The following is a 16317-nucleotide window of genomic DNA, read 5'->3' as shown; positions in this document are numbered from 1 at the left end:
TAGCTTGTTACCATTCCAATAAACATAGCTGATAAATGAAAAATTTCTTAGAGTTGCACTTTGCTCCTATAGGTGAATATATCGGGAGCTTTAATGAACTTACTCATACTTCAAAATAGGCAGTATTTGTGAGCTCACTGCTGCATGATCTTCAATTCTGCCTACCCTAAGTCTGGTTTACACTGCACAGAGCTATTCACCCTAGAAACAACCTGTTTATATTTTCTAATGAAGAGAAACAAGATGTACTTTCCATGTTGGAGTATAAAAAACAAACAAACCCCTCTTTTCCTTGTCTGTGGGAACTGGGGAAGAGGAGTTGTTCTTTAAGTAACCTTTCCGATTTGCTGAGTTTGTAATTTATTTTTTGTCATGTCCCATATTGTGCATCTCCTTTTTTCCTCATATTTTGTGCTGCTAGAGGAAAAATGCATGAAAAAAGAGGCTTTGAGCCTTAATTGGGAATTCTTAATGCTGTCGTACAAACAATATCACTGCTACATGGTGTTGTCAGAAAAGGCGTTCACAAAGGGCATACATGCTGCAGTCCATGCTTGATGTTCACATCGGTGATGATGTGAAGTTCACGTGTACCCAACTCTTAATAGTAGTGCAGAGCCAAAAAAGTTAAATAACTTCTAGTCTTTGCAGAATGTTGGAAAGTAACCTGAATGTGTCATCACAAAATGAACAATTTCTTTTTTATTGTTGTCTTTTCAGAAGTTGTGTAGGACAGCCTTGTCATGGCTTGAGGCTGTGATTATGTCAGTTTCCTGTTTGAACAGCTCTTCCAACTTTGCCTGTTCACCGAAACAGTGATTTGGCTGCCATTAAACACAGTATGTGGGTACTTGGACTAAAGAACAAAGTGTTTAAAAACTTAGTCACCATGTGATCTGTATGCCAAAATGGTGCTGTAAAGGAAGATACTGAAAAAGGAGCCACGTGCTCTTTCCTTGGAGTGCTATCAAGGGGTTACAATTACTGTCATCTCTAAGAGCTGTTCTGGTGTCTTAACAGGTGAGCATCGTTTCTGTCATAACATAGAGAAGTTTGCTGAACTTGTTCAGTAGCTACAGGAGCTTTTCTAATTAGAGCCTCAGCATGCAGGTATACACAATTCAGTGTCAGTTTTGAAAGCCTGAGAAAAACAGCTGAGATGGTGAGGAGGGTAACGAAGCAGCTTAATAAGGTAAATGCATTTTTACCACTTGTTACCCTGGCAGATAAAACTGGGCTGTCCTGTTGTCTGAGCAAATTTTAACCAAGCTTAAATAAAGGATTCATGACACCTTAGTGGGTATTTCTCCTGTGTTGCAGCAGCTGGAGGGAGAAGCTGTAAGCTGGCTGCTTTCGAGGCCATTGGCGAGGTGCAATGCGTGCATAGGGCCATGGAGCCCAGGCTGGGCCTCGCCTGTGCTGCATCGGTTGCTGCAGGCAGTAACTTGAGGACCTTCAGAAGTTGCTGTGATGATACCTTATATCTCAGCCGGTCTGGTTTGTGTGTGTGGAACTGCGTTTGCTTACCAAGTGCTTAAAATAAGGGTTGTGGGCTTTGTGTGAATGTCTTTGAGTCTCTAAAGCGAGGTAGCGTGTCCCTGCTGTTAGCAGCTGCGCCATTTACTTGGTTGCAAGGCCGGAATCTCCACTTGTGCTCATGTCAGCTGAAGGGAACGGTGCAGGCACACCTGTGGGCAGCGCTTGGCCTGACGTGTTATTTGGAAGGAACTTAGCTTGACTTCTGTATCCCAAATTAATTTTGTAAGATTGGCAGCTTGGAAACAGTTTTACTTACAACAGTTGATAAGGACTCATTAATACCAAAAAAAACCCCAAACAAGGGTACCAGCTGGGGTCAGGCACACAGCCCAGTACCCTGTTTCTGATGAGGGGAAATAGTGGTTGCTAAAGAACAGGTGCTGTGCTTTCTTGGGGCTGTTGTGGTTTGGTTTTCACTAAGTGACAATTCTTTGCTCCTCTCTCTCTGAATCTGACCCCCGGGTGTTTTTCAGAGGCAACAGAGCTGGTGTGTTGTTTTTCATAGCGGAATTTCCACTTTGTAATTTCTGACTAGCTCTTTGTTCTAGAGTCTAGATAATTAAACAACTGTTTTTAAACACTGCCACTATTCTACAGTTAATTTTAAAAATGCTGTTACGTCAGAATACTTTTTAACACTTTATCTAGAAATGTTTTATCATTCTTTATTTTGTTGTGGTTTGTTTTCATCTTCTTTCATCACTAATCCACTAAAGGAACTAAATATTTAATGGTGTTCCTACACCAGAGGGCAAAGTCCTAGCATCTTAAGCTGCTTTGAAAAAGCTGGGTGTATGTAATCCCGTGTGTCACAATGACACATGACGGGCTTTGCAGAGCACGCAATGGGGGTTGTCCTGTGGGCAGGTTCTCTGAATTGGTTGTTGGTGGCTTCTTGAGAGACTGCGTTGGAGGTACCAGCCATGCCTGTCAGGTCAGCCAGCTGGAACAGCACAGGTGGCACTGGGAGTTGGCTGCTCCTGCCATTCCCTGTGACCCTGAGAGGTGTCCCGTGGTCCTGAAGTCTGCAGTGGGCTCTTCCTGGCTGTCCCCCTGCAAAGTGTGGCACATCAAATATTTCTTCCACTCTGAATGGAAGAAAACGTCAAGCACTCAGCTGGGCTTTTTTGTTAATATACCGCAGTGGCATGTAGAAAATGTCTCTAAAATGGATCTGAGGAAAGAGATAGTCCTTCCTTCAGTGAGTTTCAAGTCCCGCAGGGACTGGGTGCAGAGCTCTGTAGATTTATGCAGATCAAAGCATGTCCTTTTCTGCTGGGAGACTTCAATGCCAGAACTTGCCTACCCAGCAGATGCGTGAATACGGCAGCCCAGACCTCCTGACTCATTTTACACTACATGACCCTGAAAGATCTGTCTTTACTCAGCCTCAGGGAGCAGCAATATAGGTGCAGTTTGTTAGCCTTGATTAACTACAGAATGAGGCGGGGGGGAAGGGGTGTGTATGGTAAATATCCAAAGTACTGTAGAAATATTTTGAAGCACTGAAGAAAGTGAAGGCTCTAGATTATAAACAGTAGTGGATACAAAATATTTTTAATGACCAGCTACAGCAACGTTTGCTGCACCATTCTAGTAGTTTGACAATCAAGTTCTTCGTTGCCAATGGTAATTTTGCCAAGATCTGTCTGCAGGGTTGTGGGTGGTCCGAGTGCTGGAGAAAAGAGCTCGCTCAGATCTTCAGCAAGGACTGGTTATGGGGCAATTCAGAGATCACTGTCTGAGCGAGAGCCCCCTGCAAGCTTCTACCTGTCCTTGCTAGCACGAAATTATCTCACCCACCTTGTTATAAATTGCCTGCAGTAACAAGCTGAACAATGTGAAGTCAAACCTCAAATACCAAATGGTGGAACACTGTATTCCTGGAGCAGGTTATATAAAGAGTGCGTGTCCAGGAAATGCATGCAGCAGTAATGTCTCTTGTGTACCTAGACTCAAGTTTTCTTCTTTTTTCTCAAGTTTAATTCTGATGTACAGAACATTGTGAGCTGAAATTTATTTTCTTTTTTCTGCTGACTGCATCATTTCCTCCCCGCTTCTAAGATTGTGCTTCTGAGAACAACTTGTACACACACAGAGACAGAGATTATTTTTTAAATTAAAAGAAATACACTCAGATAATTTCTGCTTTATTTTAAGGCCACAATAATACAAAAAAATTACAAAAATCTCCATTGATATCTTTGAAAATACTACGTACTTACAGCAAAAAATACTCTTCTAGGTGTTCTGTTAAACTCACTGTACTTCCTTTATGTGGACTGAGGAAAGATATAATGGGGATGTGACTTACGCAGCCAGTTGCCTCATGGACGCCTGCCTTTTCCAAAGTGGCAAAGGGAGTACAATAAGAGCTACATAAGTAACTTCTGTGTGGGCCGGCTGCTTTTGAAACCTCAGCCAGCACACTTTCTCTTTATACAGCCATGATTTTTCTAACTTCAAGTAGTGTTCAGTCACCCATTTTATTTCTTATTATCTCTGCAGAACTGTCTTCTAGATTGTCTCCAGTACATAGTCAGGTATGAATTCTTTGGTGTCATGCTCTTCCTTGTTAATAAGTATAAAAAATAGTATAAAGATAAATAATTTGTTTGTTCCTTATCCTTGCACGTGAAAGTCTGTCCGGTGATCCGATCCAGCATGCAAAGACTGAAAGATAATTGAGTGACTTTGTCTTATTGAACTCTGGACTCTCTTTTTACATAGCAACGAGTGCTTTTGTTTATTTGTTGTACTCTATGTCATGTTTCTTATCACAGCCCCTAGCTCTGCCCACATGTATTGCCTTAATTTTGGTACAAGTCAGGGAATGCTAACAGTACAGCAAACACTATTACTTCTGAACAGCAGCGCTGTCTGAAATACTAATACTGGTTTATTTCATTGGTGAAAAATGGATCAAACAGATTTATCACGGCCAAAGTCTTAAACAATGCAACAAATGTCTAAGCTCCTATTCAGACACAAAAAAGGCACTCTTGTTTCAGAGGTGCTCAGGACTTAAAAGAGGTCAGTGCACAGTGCTTGTTGATCAGACTGCTTTACTAAAAGCCTGAATAGTTGCTTATGTAGGGATTTGGGATACTAAGTTGAGAATCTTGGTTTATATGCCCAGAGGTCACTGAAAGGGTGGGCTTTTAGGTGCTTTGGGGCTTCTTCAGTAAAATTTCTAGCAAAATAAATTATTTTGAGGTTTGTAAAAGTCTCCTTGTAATAATGTTATTCTGTATGTTACTACAGATCAGAACACCTTAAGAGGTGTTTATTAGATGAGAAATTTTAAGTGGCGGAGCTGGCTAGTCTGAAGTTTTGAAGGATGCAGTTTTAAAATTCTGCTTCTCCCTCCCATGCAATACCTGATTTGTCATGTGGCTGCTTACATTGCTCAGCTTGGTTTTTTGCTATACTAAATTCTGTGAAATTCTTTGAGATCGTTTTTATACTTCCCTTTGTTTTACTTTCCAGAAGGCAGGTAATGTATCAGAGCCAGCTCACTGTTTAACTACTGTCTCATAGGTAGGAAGAGAGGAAGAAAAAAAAACCAACAGGAAAGGGAGAGTGCGTCACATTGGAGGAGGAGGGTAGCAAAGAAAAATGAGCTTTCTTAAACAAATTGCGTGCAGAAGGACAGGCTGCCAGGGCTGGGGTGCTTCTCAGCGGGGGCTCGGCTCTCTTCCCTGTGGGCCACGATGCAGGAAGCAGCTGGCATCCTGAAAGAGGGCTTCCTCGTCAAACGGGTAAGTGCCCTGGTTCCCCTTTGTGCCGTTCTACTCAAACGTGGAAGCAGCCCCTGAGCAGGGACTGGATCGAGCCAGGGCTCATGGCAAAGCAGCCTGTTGGGTGCTGGGTTTGAGGGGCTCGTGCCTGCTCCTGGGAAAGGAGCTCCTCCAGGGTTGCACAGATGCCTGCCAGGGGAGCTGCGTGAACTGCAGGTGTTCACTACCCTCCCTCAAGTTTCCCTGTATTGGCATTTACCCAGAGAAAAGTGAATTAGCATCGGGATTACTCAGGTAGGTATCGGGAAGCCAGTATGCACCTAGGGCACAGCTCTGCAAAGAGCACATAAAAAAGTACCTGGCAAATGGCTATGCAGCAGCAGTGGAAGTGGCCATGGATGGATGGAGGGAGGGAAGATGTTTTGACAGTGTCTTATAAGATAGTTTGTGCCTTCCTTAAGCGACCCAGCTGATCAGGGTTTCCTGTTTCATATGAGAGGATGTAGAATGGACTATCCTTTTTGGTGGGGATCAGAGTAACACAGACGCAGAAACGTGTTTGAAATAACTAATTTCTTCCACATACCTGAAGCTGCGCTGTAAGAAAATTTTAGACAACATGTGAAGAAAGCTGAAAGGCGGTGTCACAGATTTCAGCCTTTCCAGTACTTCTCCCTATAGGGCCAAGTCAGTCATAGCTGGGACACAAGAGGGCATTTTAGCAAGGGGCATAAGCTGCTTTTAGTACCAAGACCCTATCTCAATGACTAGTGTGGCCCTTGACTGCACACAAAAAATGAGATTCAAAGGTTCGTTCAAAGCCTTGCCACGCCTTGGGAAATGCTTTTCTACAGTACGTGGCAGAGTTTCTGGTGCGAACATGAAGGTAACCCTGGTCAGGAGCAATCCTGGCAGGGCTCCCAGCCAGCCTGCCAGCTAGCTGCCGGCCATGCAAAGCTGTGCTCTGTGCAGGGAAGGGCTGCACAGCCCCAGCTGTTCCTCATCCTCCTTTCTGCAGCAAGGGTAGAGCAGTCCCAGCGCCTGGTCTCCTCTCTGGGCTACGGTTGTCTGGCTCTTCAGTGACTACTCAATTCAAGATGGGAAGCCAAAGCACCCAGTGTGTGAGAGGAATAGGTGACTGGCAGCACGCTGAGCTGTAACTGCCAGCAGTCTGTGCAACATCACGGAGATACACAGTTTGAGAGGAAGGAGACCACAAAGCAGATGACTAAAGGAAACCGAGGGAGAAGAGAACAAGGGATCCAGAGAAAAAAAGTAGGAATGGGTGGAATCAGGTAAAGAAAACAAAGCTTTTTGAAGAAGAGAGCAGAAGCAAGGAGATGATCTAAATGCATTATAGATGACCAAATTATGTATTGTAATGTATTATAAATGTAAAGCAGATGTGTGGAAGTCGGGTAAAGATAAGGCAACCTCCTGAAAAAGAGGAGATACATAAGCAGGAAAGAAAAGACCCAAAGCAAAGAACACACTCTCGGGGAAAATGGCCAAAGGACTTTAAAACAGGTGAAAAAAACACTGAAGAAGGCAAAGGGGAGGAGAGAACAAACCCAAGTTAGGTAGATACATTGCATTTAGTATAGACTAGAAGACATGAGATCTAAAGTTCCTTGGATTTTACAGACTCGTTACCCCACCTTTTCTTAGAAATTGGTGTTTTCCCCCTTTACTCACAGACAACTAATGAGCTTTGGTTCCTGCCACAACTGGACCTTGCATGTTCCTTTCTTCTAGCTATGCCCACCCTCTCCTAGGTGTCAGAGCTCCTTCTGCCCAGGGCTTTGCTGGCTGGCTGTAATGCTCCATCGCCTGTAGAAATGCAAGATGCTCCTTGCACCACGGAGGTGGACCTGACACTGTCAGGCAGGACTGAGCCCATCAGTGCCAGCTCACTGGGTTTACTGTTCTGTACAGATGAATTAAAGAGAGCCAGGGGCTGTTCACAGTGGGGAAAGAAGAGGTTTTGTCCGTATTCTGGTATAACCCAGGAGGCATTCGATGAAAGCCTTCATTCAGTCTTCTGCCATTAAAAAGTGTATTTGATTTACATGAAACAGTAGCACAGGGAATGTTTTAGCCCTGGAGACTGGAGGCAGGTAGGATAGAAATAAACCCCTCATCAACAGTAAGAGGGGGTGCAAGGAAAAGCCACTTCACCCAGCAAAGCACTCTCAAAACCACTTGGCACCTACAGCCATGTCAAAACAACAAAGAACAAAACACATCAAAACACCACCAAGGGTCACCAGAGAGGAGAAGTTTGTCTCCAAGAGCCATCACACACTTCAGATTTAGCCCTGTTCCTGCCCGGTGCTCTCAACAGGTAGGTGCACACCTATATGACAGCTATTTGAGATAATTTACATGAGCTTTTGCAAGAAACTCTTCTTGCCAGCAAAGAAGTCCTTGCTGGAAAAAGACCAAAGCACCTTTTTATTGCTCCATGATTTTATAGTAATAGAGCTGTGCTATTTTATTACTAAAAATGCATATTTCAGGGAGAACAGGACTCATGATAACTTCTTGTATTTCTTTTTGTACAGTTTCCTATTAGTTTATGGTATTTTCACCCACCACCCCCCCCAAAAAAAAAAAAAGAGGAAATATGATCATTTCTCAATGCTTGTGTTAAAATTAGCTCTGTGGATTTCTTCCCCTCTAGGGACATGTTGTTCGTAACTGGAAAGTGAGATGGTTCGTTCTGCTCCAGGATAAGCTGCTGTATTACAAAATTGAAGGAGGCAAGAAGGAGCCTTCTCCAAAGGGCAGGATCCTTTTGGATGGCTGCACTATTACTTGTCCGTGCTTGGAATATGAGAACAGACCGGTAGGATAGCAATGATGCTCGCTATCTATTTCCTTTTCTCCTGATTTCTTTGATTACTGCAACCATGTCACCGGGGTGTTTCCAGACCTAGGCCCAGCCAAAAGCAAGCTGCTGATAGCAATGTAACCAGGACAAGTAATGAACTCCCTCATTGTGTCTTCGCTGTTCCCTGTGCCCAGATCTGAGTCACAGCCATTAACACCCCACACCCATAGTGGGAAGAATAAATGCAAATGCATCTTTTATACAACAGCATGTGGGGAGAGGACATGGACAGCTCAGTAACACCTGAGGAGGGTGGGGAAAAAAGGGAAACATCATCTGTGGTAGTTGCCTCAAACCCTGCCTGTATCCATAGGGTGCTCCCAGGCATCCAGATCAGACTCCCTTTTCCTTCACCAATGACACACTGCTGCTGTGGAAAGTTTCCAGCAAGAGGGCTCTGGAAGGGAAAGTGCCTCCTCTGCTCACCCGCGGACAGTGGCAATGCAGACTTCCTCTGTGGGCCCAGAAGGGAAATTACTCTGGAAGTTGCTATTTCAGTACCTCTTGTGGCAGAAAGAGCCTAGTGAGAGTTTGTAGTTGTTGAGAACTAGAGATCTGGATGTGAAAAGCTCCGTAGTCAGCAGCACACTCCTGTGTAATCCAGAATTTGGGTGGTCTGCTCTCTTTTAAGTACCATGCATACAAACCATGTCTGGAACTGAAAATCCAGAGACTGGGGGGGGGGGGGGGCAGGAGGCAAAAACCCCAGACTTGTGCTCACCATCCTTCCAGCCAATAATTGCACTGTACTGCTCAGGTGGGATGCCATATCTGACTTATTTGTGCCCCTTGGGCCAGTGTTAAAAGCAGCAAAATGCAAGTGGAAGACAATAGCTAAGTTATGTTATTGCTTTGCACTTCTTTCCCCACAGCTACTCATCAAACTGACGACAAAAACCAATACAGACTATTTCCTTGAATGTTGCTCCAGGGAGGAGCGAGACTCTTGGGCTTTGGACATCACTGGAGCTATTCATGCTGGGCACCCAGTACAGGTCCAAGAGCTTCACAGAATGAAGAACTCTTTCAAACTCCTAGAGAATATCAGCCTCCAGTAAGCGTATATGGTTTCTCCTTCTGCTATTGCTCTAGTTTGCGAAGTGCCTGAGCTGATGGATGAGGAGGGTCCAGGGAAGCTTGTCTCTGCACAGATCCACTCCCATGTGGCCAGAAGCCCCTAAACTGGCTGCTCTGCCCTAGGTTTGCACAAATTTTTGCCAGGGCATGGGAATACACTTTTCCCTGACCACGATCTTTGGGAGTATGTGGGTTCTGTATGGGCACCTCGCTGCTGGCTTGAAGACCTTCCACGTCGGCTACAAAGGTTCTCACTGGGGAGACAGATGTATTACCTCGGAAGGTGTAATATTGGGGAAAGACTGAGGGATGACATTGTTCATGCCATGCTGGTGAGCTTTCAAAGCTGGCAGCTGGAATCCAGACCAGGAATTTTAGGTGCATCATGTTAAACAAAAGAAAACAGAGAACTCTTTAAGAAATAGAAAATTTACATTAATTTTTGGGTTTGGGTTGAGAAGGTGAATGGAGGCTGACTATAGCTCAGTTTGAAGTGCTTTAAATTGAAAGACACTTTGTGAGACATGTTGTTTAGTGCTGCTATTGGGAGAATAAAATTTTCCTAGACTGTAAGACAAAACTTCTGGGGAAGTATCTAGGCTGTTTCCCATCTTTGTGTTGGTAATCATGAGGACATCCCAGGCACTAACAGAAGTAAGTGGCAATTTCAGCCTGTCTTTCTGTTCTACCAATGTTCTCTTGTGCTCCCTTTTACAGCCACATTGTGGACAGAATGTGTGACAGCAGTACTGGAATTAAGTTGACCCGCAACTTGGAGCAAGGCAACAGATACAAAGAGACTTTCAGAGGTAGAGCTACTGCAGGCAAAGAGCTTCCTCAGGTCTGACATGCCACATTGCAGAGACACTGCCTTCGTGGTGGGATCAATTGTGGTCCAGTGGAAAGCAGCAGTGCAGCCAAGCTATCTGGCACCTTTCTCTCTTGCTCTTTGGATATATGGAAGCACGTGTAGGACCCCACATGTTTGGGCAACCTTGCACTTCATTGACAGTCTTTTTGATGCTGCCAACATGTTTCAGCAAATGAAGAGCTGTGTGGCAGGAGACCATCTGTCTCGCCTTGGAAGAGCACGTTGTCTTGGTATGAGAGCTGCCTTTCTCCCTGCAGGTTCTGCCCTGGTGGACTGGCTCATCTCCAATAGCTTTGCTGTGTCACGATACGAGGCCATCACCTTGGCATCTATGCTGATGGAGGAGAACTTCATCAAGCCCGTGGGAACCCGCAGCACTGAGGCCACGCGCTACAGCAACGTCTCTGAGCAGTTCCTTGACGACTCCACCGCGCTGTACATGTTTGTAAGTGATGCAGCTGCCAACAGAGGCACATGTGCTGCCTCTCATCACATTCTCGATTTGGGGCAGTGGTAAAGGGGACATGCACTGTGTGCAACCAAAGGCAAAATACGCAGGCTACGAAAGCAAACACAGAAGGGGAAGCTCTAGGCTTTCAGTAGTATTAACACTTGTACTTTTGCTGGAGACAAATAGCTACATGGATATGGAGGGATCTACAAATTACATAATTAGGCATTAAAAAGGGTGTGACCCTCGAGTGCAGTGCTGTGTCTGCATTTAACAAAGACCGTGCTGTAGTTATGTTTGAACTCAAGGCCACAGCGTGTGTGTAGGCTTTGCAGCTGTCATTTGTTGCTTGTAAATCTCAGACCTACAAAGCTGAGCAGCAGAGCTACAGAGCAGAATTTATTTGGGAAATATGAGCTAAAAACAGCTCAAGGGAAATAAAATGCAGAACTTTTTACTTAGAAGTGTGTTTAAATTAAAAGAAACCATCTTTTAAATTAAAATTTAAATTAAAAAGGAACCATCTTTTCCCTATTTGCAGGCTGAGAGTGGTAAGAAAAACATCAGTTCCAAGGAAGAGCTACAATTTAACATCTCGGAATTAAGCGGCACGATTGTAAAGCAAGGATTCTTAGTGAAACAGGTAAATACAGTCTTTGAACCTTCACTGGGAAACGATAAAAATGACAGTTCTTGGGGCTTCCTACAGAATAAATGTGATTTATATGAGCATGGCTGGAGTCATGGCCAGCGGAGCTAACTTGCCTGTCACTACTGCTATCAGAGATCACGTGGTGAAGTTGTAAAAGTTTAGAGTTATAAAGAAGTGAGCTATGGAACTTGCTGCTCAGGCAGGATTAATTGGATATTCTGTATATATTGAGTGTATACCAGAAGGCATAAAATAGGATCAAAAGCAAAAGTCCCACACAAACTCCAAACCCCACAAGAAGTGTTACTTTCACTTCCAAGCAGATTCAGTTCCTCTGGTTTAACCTACCCCATCTGGGTCATGTGAGCAGCTACGAGGTTCTGCTGGCCACAGACAGATTTCAAAGCTGAGCAGATTGACTTTTGCATGAAGTGGACATTTACCTGTGGACAGTCACTCACATACACATGGATGATCTTGTGGTGGTGAGATCTGTTTTCTCTGGGCACAAGTTCCTACCCTTAGTCTGCAAGGGTTTTTTCCGACCCTTGCTACGAGGATCAATCACGCTGTTTCAAAGCGTAACGCAGCCACCTGCAGTGGGAACCCTACCTGCACTGCACGGCCACGTTTCTCTCTGGAGCTCTGTACCCTGAGCTGTGATTTTTTTGTGCAAACTGGATCATCAGGTGCTCCCCACCCCTCCCTCCTCCAGCTGCTAGAGTGCAGTGAGGGTTGGCAGGGCCCTGGGTGCCAGGAGCTGCTGGGGGTCCCCATGGGGCTGGCAGGGCAGCCCCCCATCACCACGGAACGCAAGAGCTGCCCCAGAGCCTCTCCCGGTGGTCAGCAGGAGTAAGGGGAAACCCCAGCCCCAGCCTCCAGGAGCGGGGATGCTCTCAGTGCTGTCCTGCATGGTCAGCAGCTGAGAGGGCTGGGGGCAAGAGTGAAGAGCTGCAAAAGGACCTGACATAATCCCCTCAGAGCAGGCACAGCATGGATTTTTAATCCAAGACTCATATTTAATCTGAAGTTAAGAGCGGGAATCAGGGATATAATCACTTGGTCCTATCACTCTGCTTTCATGGATCTCAGCACTAGGAAGGAAGAAAAAAAGGAATTATCAATGTATGAAGAAGGACATTAAGCAGGAAATCCTGGGAGTTACTAAGAAGTCAGAAAATAATTTTCTCTGTTGTCTCTAAAACCTCTTTTTTCAGTACCTACTTAGGTCTCCCCTACAGCCTGCAGGAAAATCACCATTTCAGGAGGTATTTATTGGTGGTAACTTTAATTCTTCTGTTTTGCAGGGGCACAAGAGGAAAAACTGGAAGGTGAGAAGATTTGTTTTGAGAGCTGATCCTGGTTTTTTGCACTACTATGACCCCACTAAGGTATGTGAGTGGGGAGTTACTACCCCCAGAAATGCTCTTACCGACCTAAACATTATAACGAAAATACAATTATGCCATAAATGCTTCTCTCACCCAAATCTCCTTCTGGGTTCCTCTCTCCATTTTCTGGGGAGTAAGACCCCTCTGAACATTGTCCTTGTAGGATTTTCTATCCCTGCGTCTTCCCTCCTGTCTTTTCCCCAGTGAGATTCCTTTTCCTTAGCTGAGGGACAGCAGTCTTCTTGAAATTAATATTTTACTGAACCCACAGTGTGGGACCATGTTTTTTCAGGGATTCTTCATGGGCTGTGATCTTTCTGGGCTGGCATCCCACCATGTGAGGGTCATACTGCTACTGGGATTTTTTTATGTTCTTATTCCAGCTCTGAACAGGGTCTCCTTGATGCCAAAGTATTTATAGGAATTTCTGCTACTCAGTTTTAAATTCTACTATGCCCTGAGCAAGTTTATCTTCATGGGTGTGATAATCAGTGTGAGCAATCCAGAAGGGCAAGTGGATCCATCAGCCCCAGATGCATAGGGTACCACAAAGCCCAACAGGTTGCCAAAAGAACATGTATAGAATGCTTTATGTGACTTAAAGAAAACAGAAACAACATAATAGTGAAAAGAGCTTATGGAACTAGTTCATTTTTTGTTGCCTGTTTCTTTGTGGTGTTTTGGTTGGTTTTTTTTTTTGTGCACTACAACTCACACTTGCAATGGTATAAACTCAAACTGCAGAACCTGAAGATCAGCCAAGAGAGCCAGCCTACTAGTGAAAATGGTCAAATTTTTCCCATGCAGTCTCAGTGAAAAGCAGCAAGCTAAACACTTGCAGAAATATTATTTTTTTTAATATGGGTTGTTACTCATAATACTATATGTAAATTTGAAATGTGATTGTTAGCCTTCCCTTGGGCTTTTAATTGATCTCCACCATTCCTAGCTACATCAGAGAAACATCTGAGCCTGAAACAACATAATAATGTATTTAAGTATGTGTCCTAATTGACTTCTCTTATGACATGGATTTTTTTATATCTGGAAAGACTGGCGTTATACCTCCACCTTCATGAAAACAATTGATGTGCTCTGGGAAATCATTCTAACAACATTATTTTCCAGATAAGCTTAATTTCCTTTTTCTTTGCAGGAAGAAAACAGGCCAGTAGGTGGATTTTCTCTTCGTGGCTGTCTCGTTTCAGCTCTGGAGGACAACGGAGTCCCAGCAGGTAAGCGTGAGTCTCTAAACTTTCAAACATACCTATTTATGCCATAGCAATACAGTCTTTGGGTGAGAGTTTGCGTGTGCAGTGGCTATATGCACAAGTGGGCTTTTCCTCTCCCCTTGCAAACAAGGAAAGAGGCATACCATAAAAAAAAAACCATACTGCTGGGTTGTCCATACCAGAGGGGACTTTTTTTAGTGCTATTTCCACTTATCTTGGGTGTTACCCCTTTTATGGGCTTTTTTTTAGTCAGATGACTTCTGAGACAGTCCTAAGACACTGATTAATATTCTACAGTTAACAAAGAGGAAATGCCTTCCTTTTGGATGTTGTTAACACAAAGTCTTGAACCACCCGCTGATGCCATCCCTTTTCTGTGTGCCCTCTCTACTTGCGCTATTACCTGTTCCTTTTTGATCTGCTAGAACCCAAATGTAGGGGAGGCATAAAAGACAGCAATACAAAAACCAGTTCTGCTAGTGAATATGCTTAGCTTAGGCATTTGTCTAGAACCTCAACCTCACAGAAAAGTTTTTCTGCTATTAGAGCCATTTATTCTATGAAAGTAAGCACAATGTGTGAATCTCAAATAGGGAGCATCTTCCTAAAGATAAAAGACAGTCTGAAAAACATATAGCCCGAGGGGGAGGTTGTGCGTGGGGGTGGGCATGATGAACAATAGACCTCCTTACTAAGAGGAACCTGAAGATGCGCAGGAGCAAATCTAACCCACTGCACAAACTGGCAAGAATTTCATCATCCCTCCATTGTATAACTCAGATAAGAATCTCCATCTAAACATCGGCTATTTTATAGATGATGCATAGTACACAGTAGTTCATACAGTCTATGTGAGGGGCGGCTGTACTGTATCTTTATTTTGCAGAAGGGAAATCAAAAACACAAGAACTTCAGATGTCTTATCCATAGTGAAATGGAAAGGTCTGATATCCTAATGCACTAAATTAAAATTATTCTCTATGAAGCTTCATATCTGCACAAAGCATTTCTCTGTGCACCTTCCTGATCTGTTATATTTTTTTTCTCTGCAGGAGTGAAGGGCAACGTGCAAGGCAACCTCTTCAAAATCATCACAAAAAATGACATTCATTATTATATCCAGGCCAGCTCCAAGGCAGAGCGAGCTCAGTGGATTGAGGCAATCAAACCACTGACATGAGTAAGGTGGCCTCCATGCCAAATGACAAGTCACATTTGTGACCAAGTTGTCTGTTCTCATTGTCTGGGAGTGTTGTTTTTCCCCTTAGTCTATTTTTGTTATTTGTATCACCACAGCACCTAGGAAATCCTGGCAGCAAGCATCCTAGGTGCCTAGGAGTCCTGTAGATCCAGAATAATTCCCCACCAAGAACTTGCAATCTAACCAAGAGACAAAAGACAACAGGTGGATACAGACAAACTAGGCTTTGCAAAAAAACCCCAATGAGATATAGTATTCCAAGATGGAATAAAAGAATTCTTTTGTACAAGTATTCAGTTGATATCTGACAGATTCAGGTTGTGCTTTATCCTAAAGCAGAAATGTCTTGCTCCTTTCCCCTTTAAAAAGGGGCTCATAAACTTAAGAAGTTAAGACTGACTGAGTCAAAGTTGTGAAGGGTCCTGGTGTCTGAGGCTGCCTTTCTTGGTATACCACAAGAGGCTTGTGCTAAGCCACAATACAGCTGCCAGGATAATCACTATTATGAAAAAAAACCCAACAGGGGTCAGGCTGGAAAAACCAAAGGATCCTCCTACCTAGTATATCGATTATTCTTGTCCTGGTAATGGCCCATCACAGTACAGGATTCTGAGTATCAAATCAGACCAGCAGCAGTTATTCCAGACAATTGCTGGTGGTGAATATATTGGAAGAAATTACTCAGCCTTAAAAGCAAGACTTTTCCCCTGATTATCACTGTAAATCTATGTATGTGAAGCACCATTGGGACTGAGAACTCCAATAGCAGTTCTGACTTACTTTTTCTACTTTAAGCCATTAAATTTTCCAGTATTTGTCTAGTAAACTTGACTTTGATATCATTATATATATATTAAAAAATCAGTGCATTTGAATCTCCTGTGCTCTTTAGACATGATTTTTCTGAGGACAGTTTGAGTATATGAAAATAATGGTTTCATACACTGTAAATTTAGGTTTATGTAGAAACTGAGACATTCTCCACAACACCAGAGGGTAGAATGGAATGTATGAGATGATTAAAACATCCGACCAGCCTGCTGATACACTATTTGCATAAAATTCTTCATGTTATCTGAGTACCTGTATCTGACAGCCAGACTCTGCCAAGTCTCCAAAAGCCTTCTGAAGACAGCATGCTGTATATCCTTTCTGAAGTCACTGAGGAATTTCATAGCTCTCTGTTCACAGAACCACCCCTTGGCAGATTTTTTGTTCTCTAAGTTATGTACTGAAAAAAATTTCCTCATCTAGAGACTTTCCCCTTCAT

The 16317-nt window shown here is 43.6% G+C and overlaps 1 protein-coding gene across 5 annotated transcripts; it reads left to right on the top strand.

Moving 5' to 3' along the window:
* Positions 1–174: 174 nt before the first annotated feature.
* PLEK2 (pleckstrin 2) lies at positions 175–15922 on the top strand. 5 transcript variants are annotated; one of them, XM_037394371.1, is made up of 12 exons: positions 175–1192; positions 1321–3443; positions 3785–4082; positions 5080–5300; positions 7963–8127; positions 9045–9226; positions 9967–10058; positions 10378–10565; positions 11113–11214; positions 12531–12614; positions 13771–13849; positions 14899–15922. In XM_037394371.1, the coding sequence occupies exons 4-12, from the start codon at positions 5253–5255 to the stop codon at positions 15024–15026; spliced, it is 1068 nt and encodes a 355-aa protein (XP_037250268.1). In that variant the 5' UTR covers positions 175–1192; positions 1321–3443; positions 3785–4082; positions 5080–5252; the 3' UTR covers positions 15027–15922. The 5 variants fall into 5 exon arrangements, with proteins under 5 accessions (XP_037250268.1, XP_037250272.1, XP_037250269.1 ...); XM_037394375.1 differs by having other exon boundaries at positions 175–1020; positions 3785–5300; XM_037394372.1 differs by having other exon boundaries at positions 1321–1492; positions 3785–5300.
* The last annotated feature ends 395 nt before the right edge of the window (positions 15923–16317 follow it).

Source organism: Falco rusticolus, chromosome 7, assembly GCF_015220075.1.
Source record: "Falco rusticolus isolate bFalRus1 chromosome 7, bFalRus1.pri, whole genome shotgun sequence".
In the NCBI taxonomy this organism is placed as follows: Eukaryota; Metazoa; Chordata; class Aves; order Falconiformes; family Falconidae; genus Falco; species Falco rusticolus.
The sequence above is the reverse complement of the archived record's forward strand: the minus strand, read 5'-3'. Positions and strand labels throughout refer to the sequence as shown.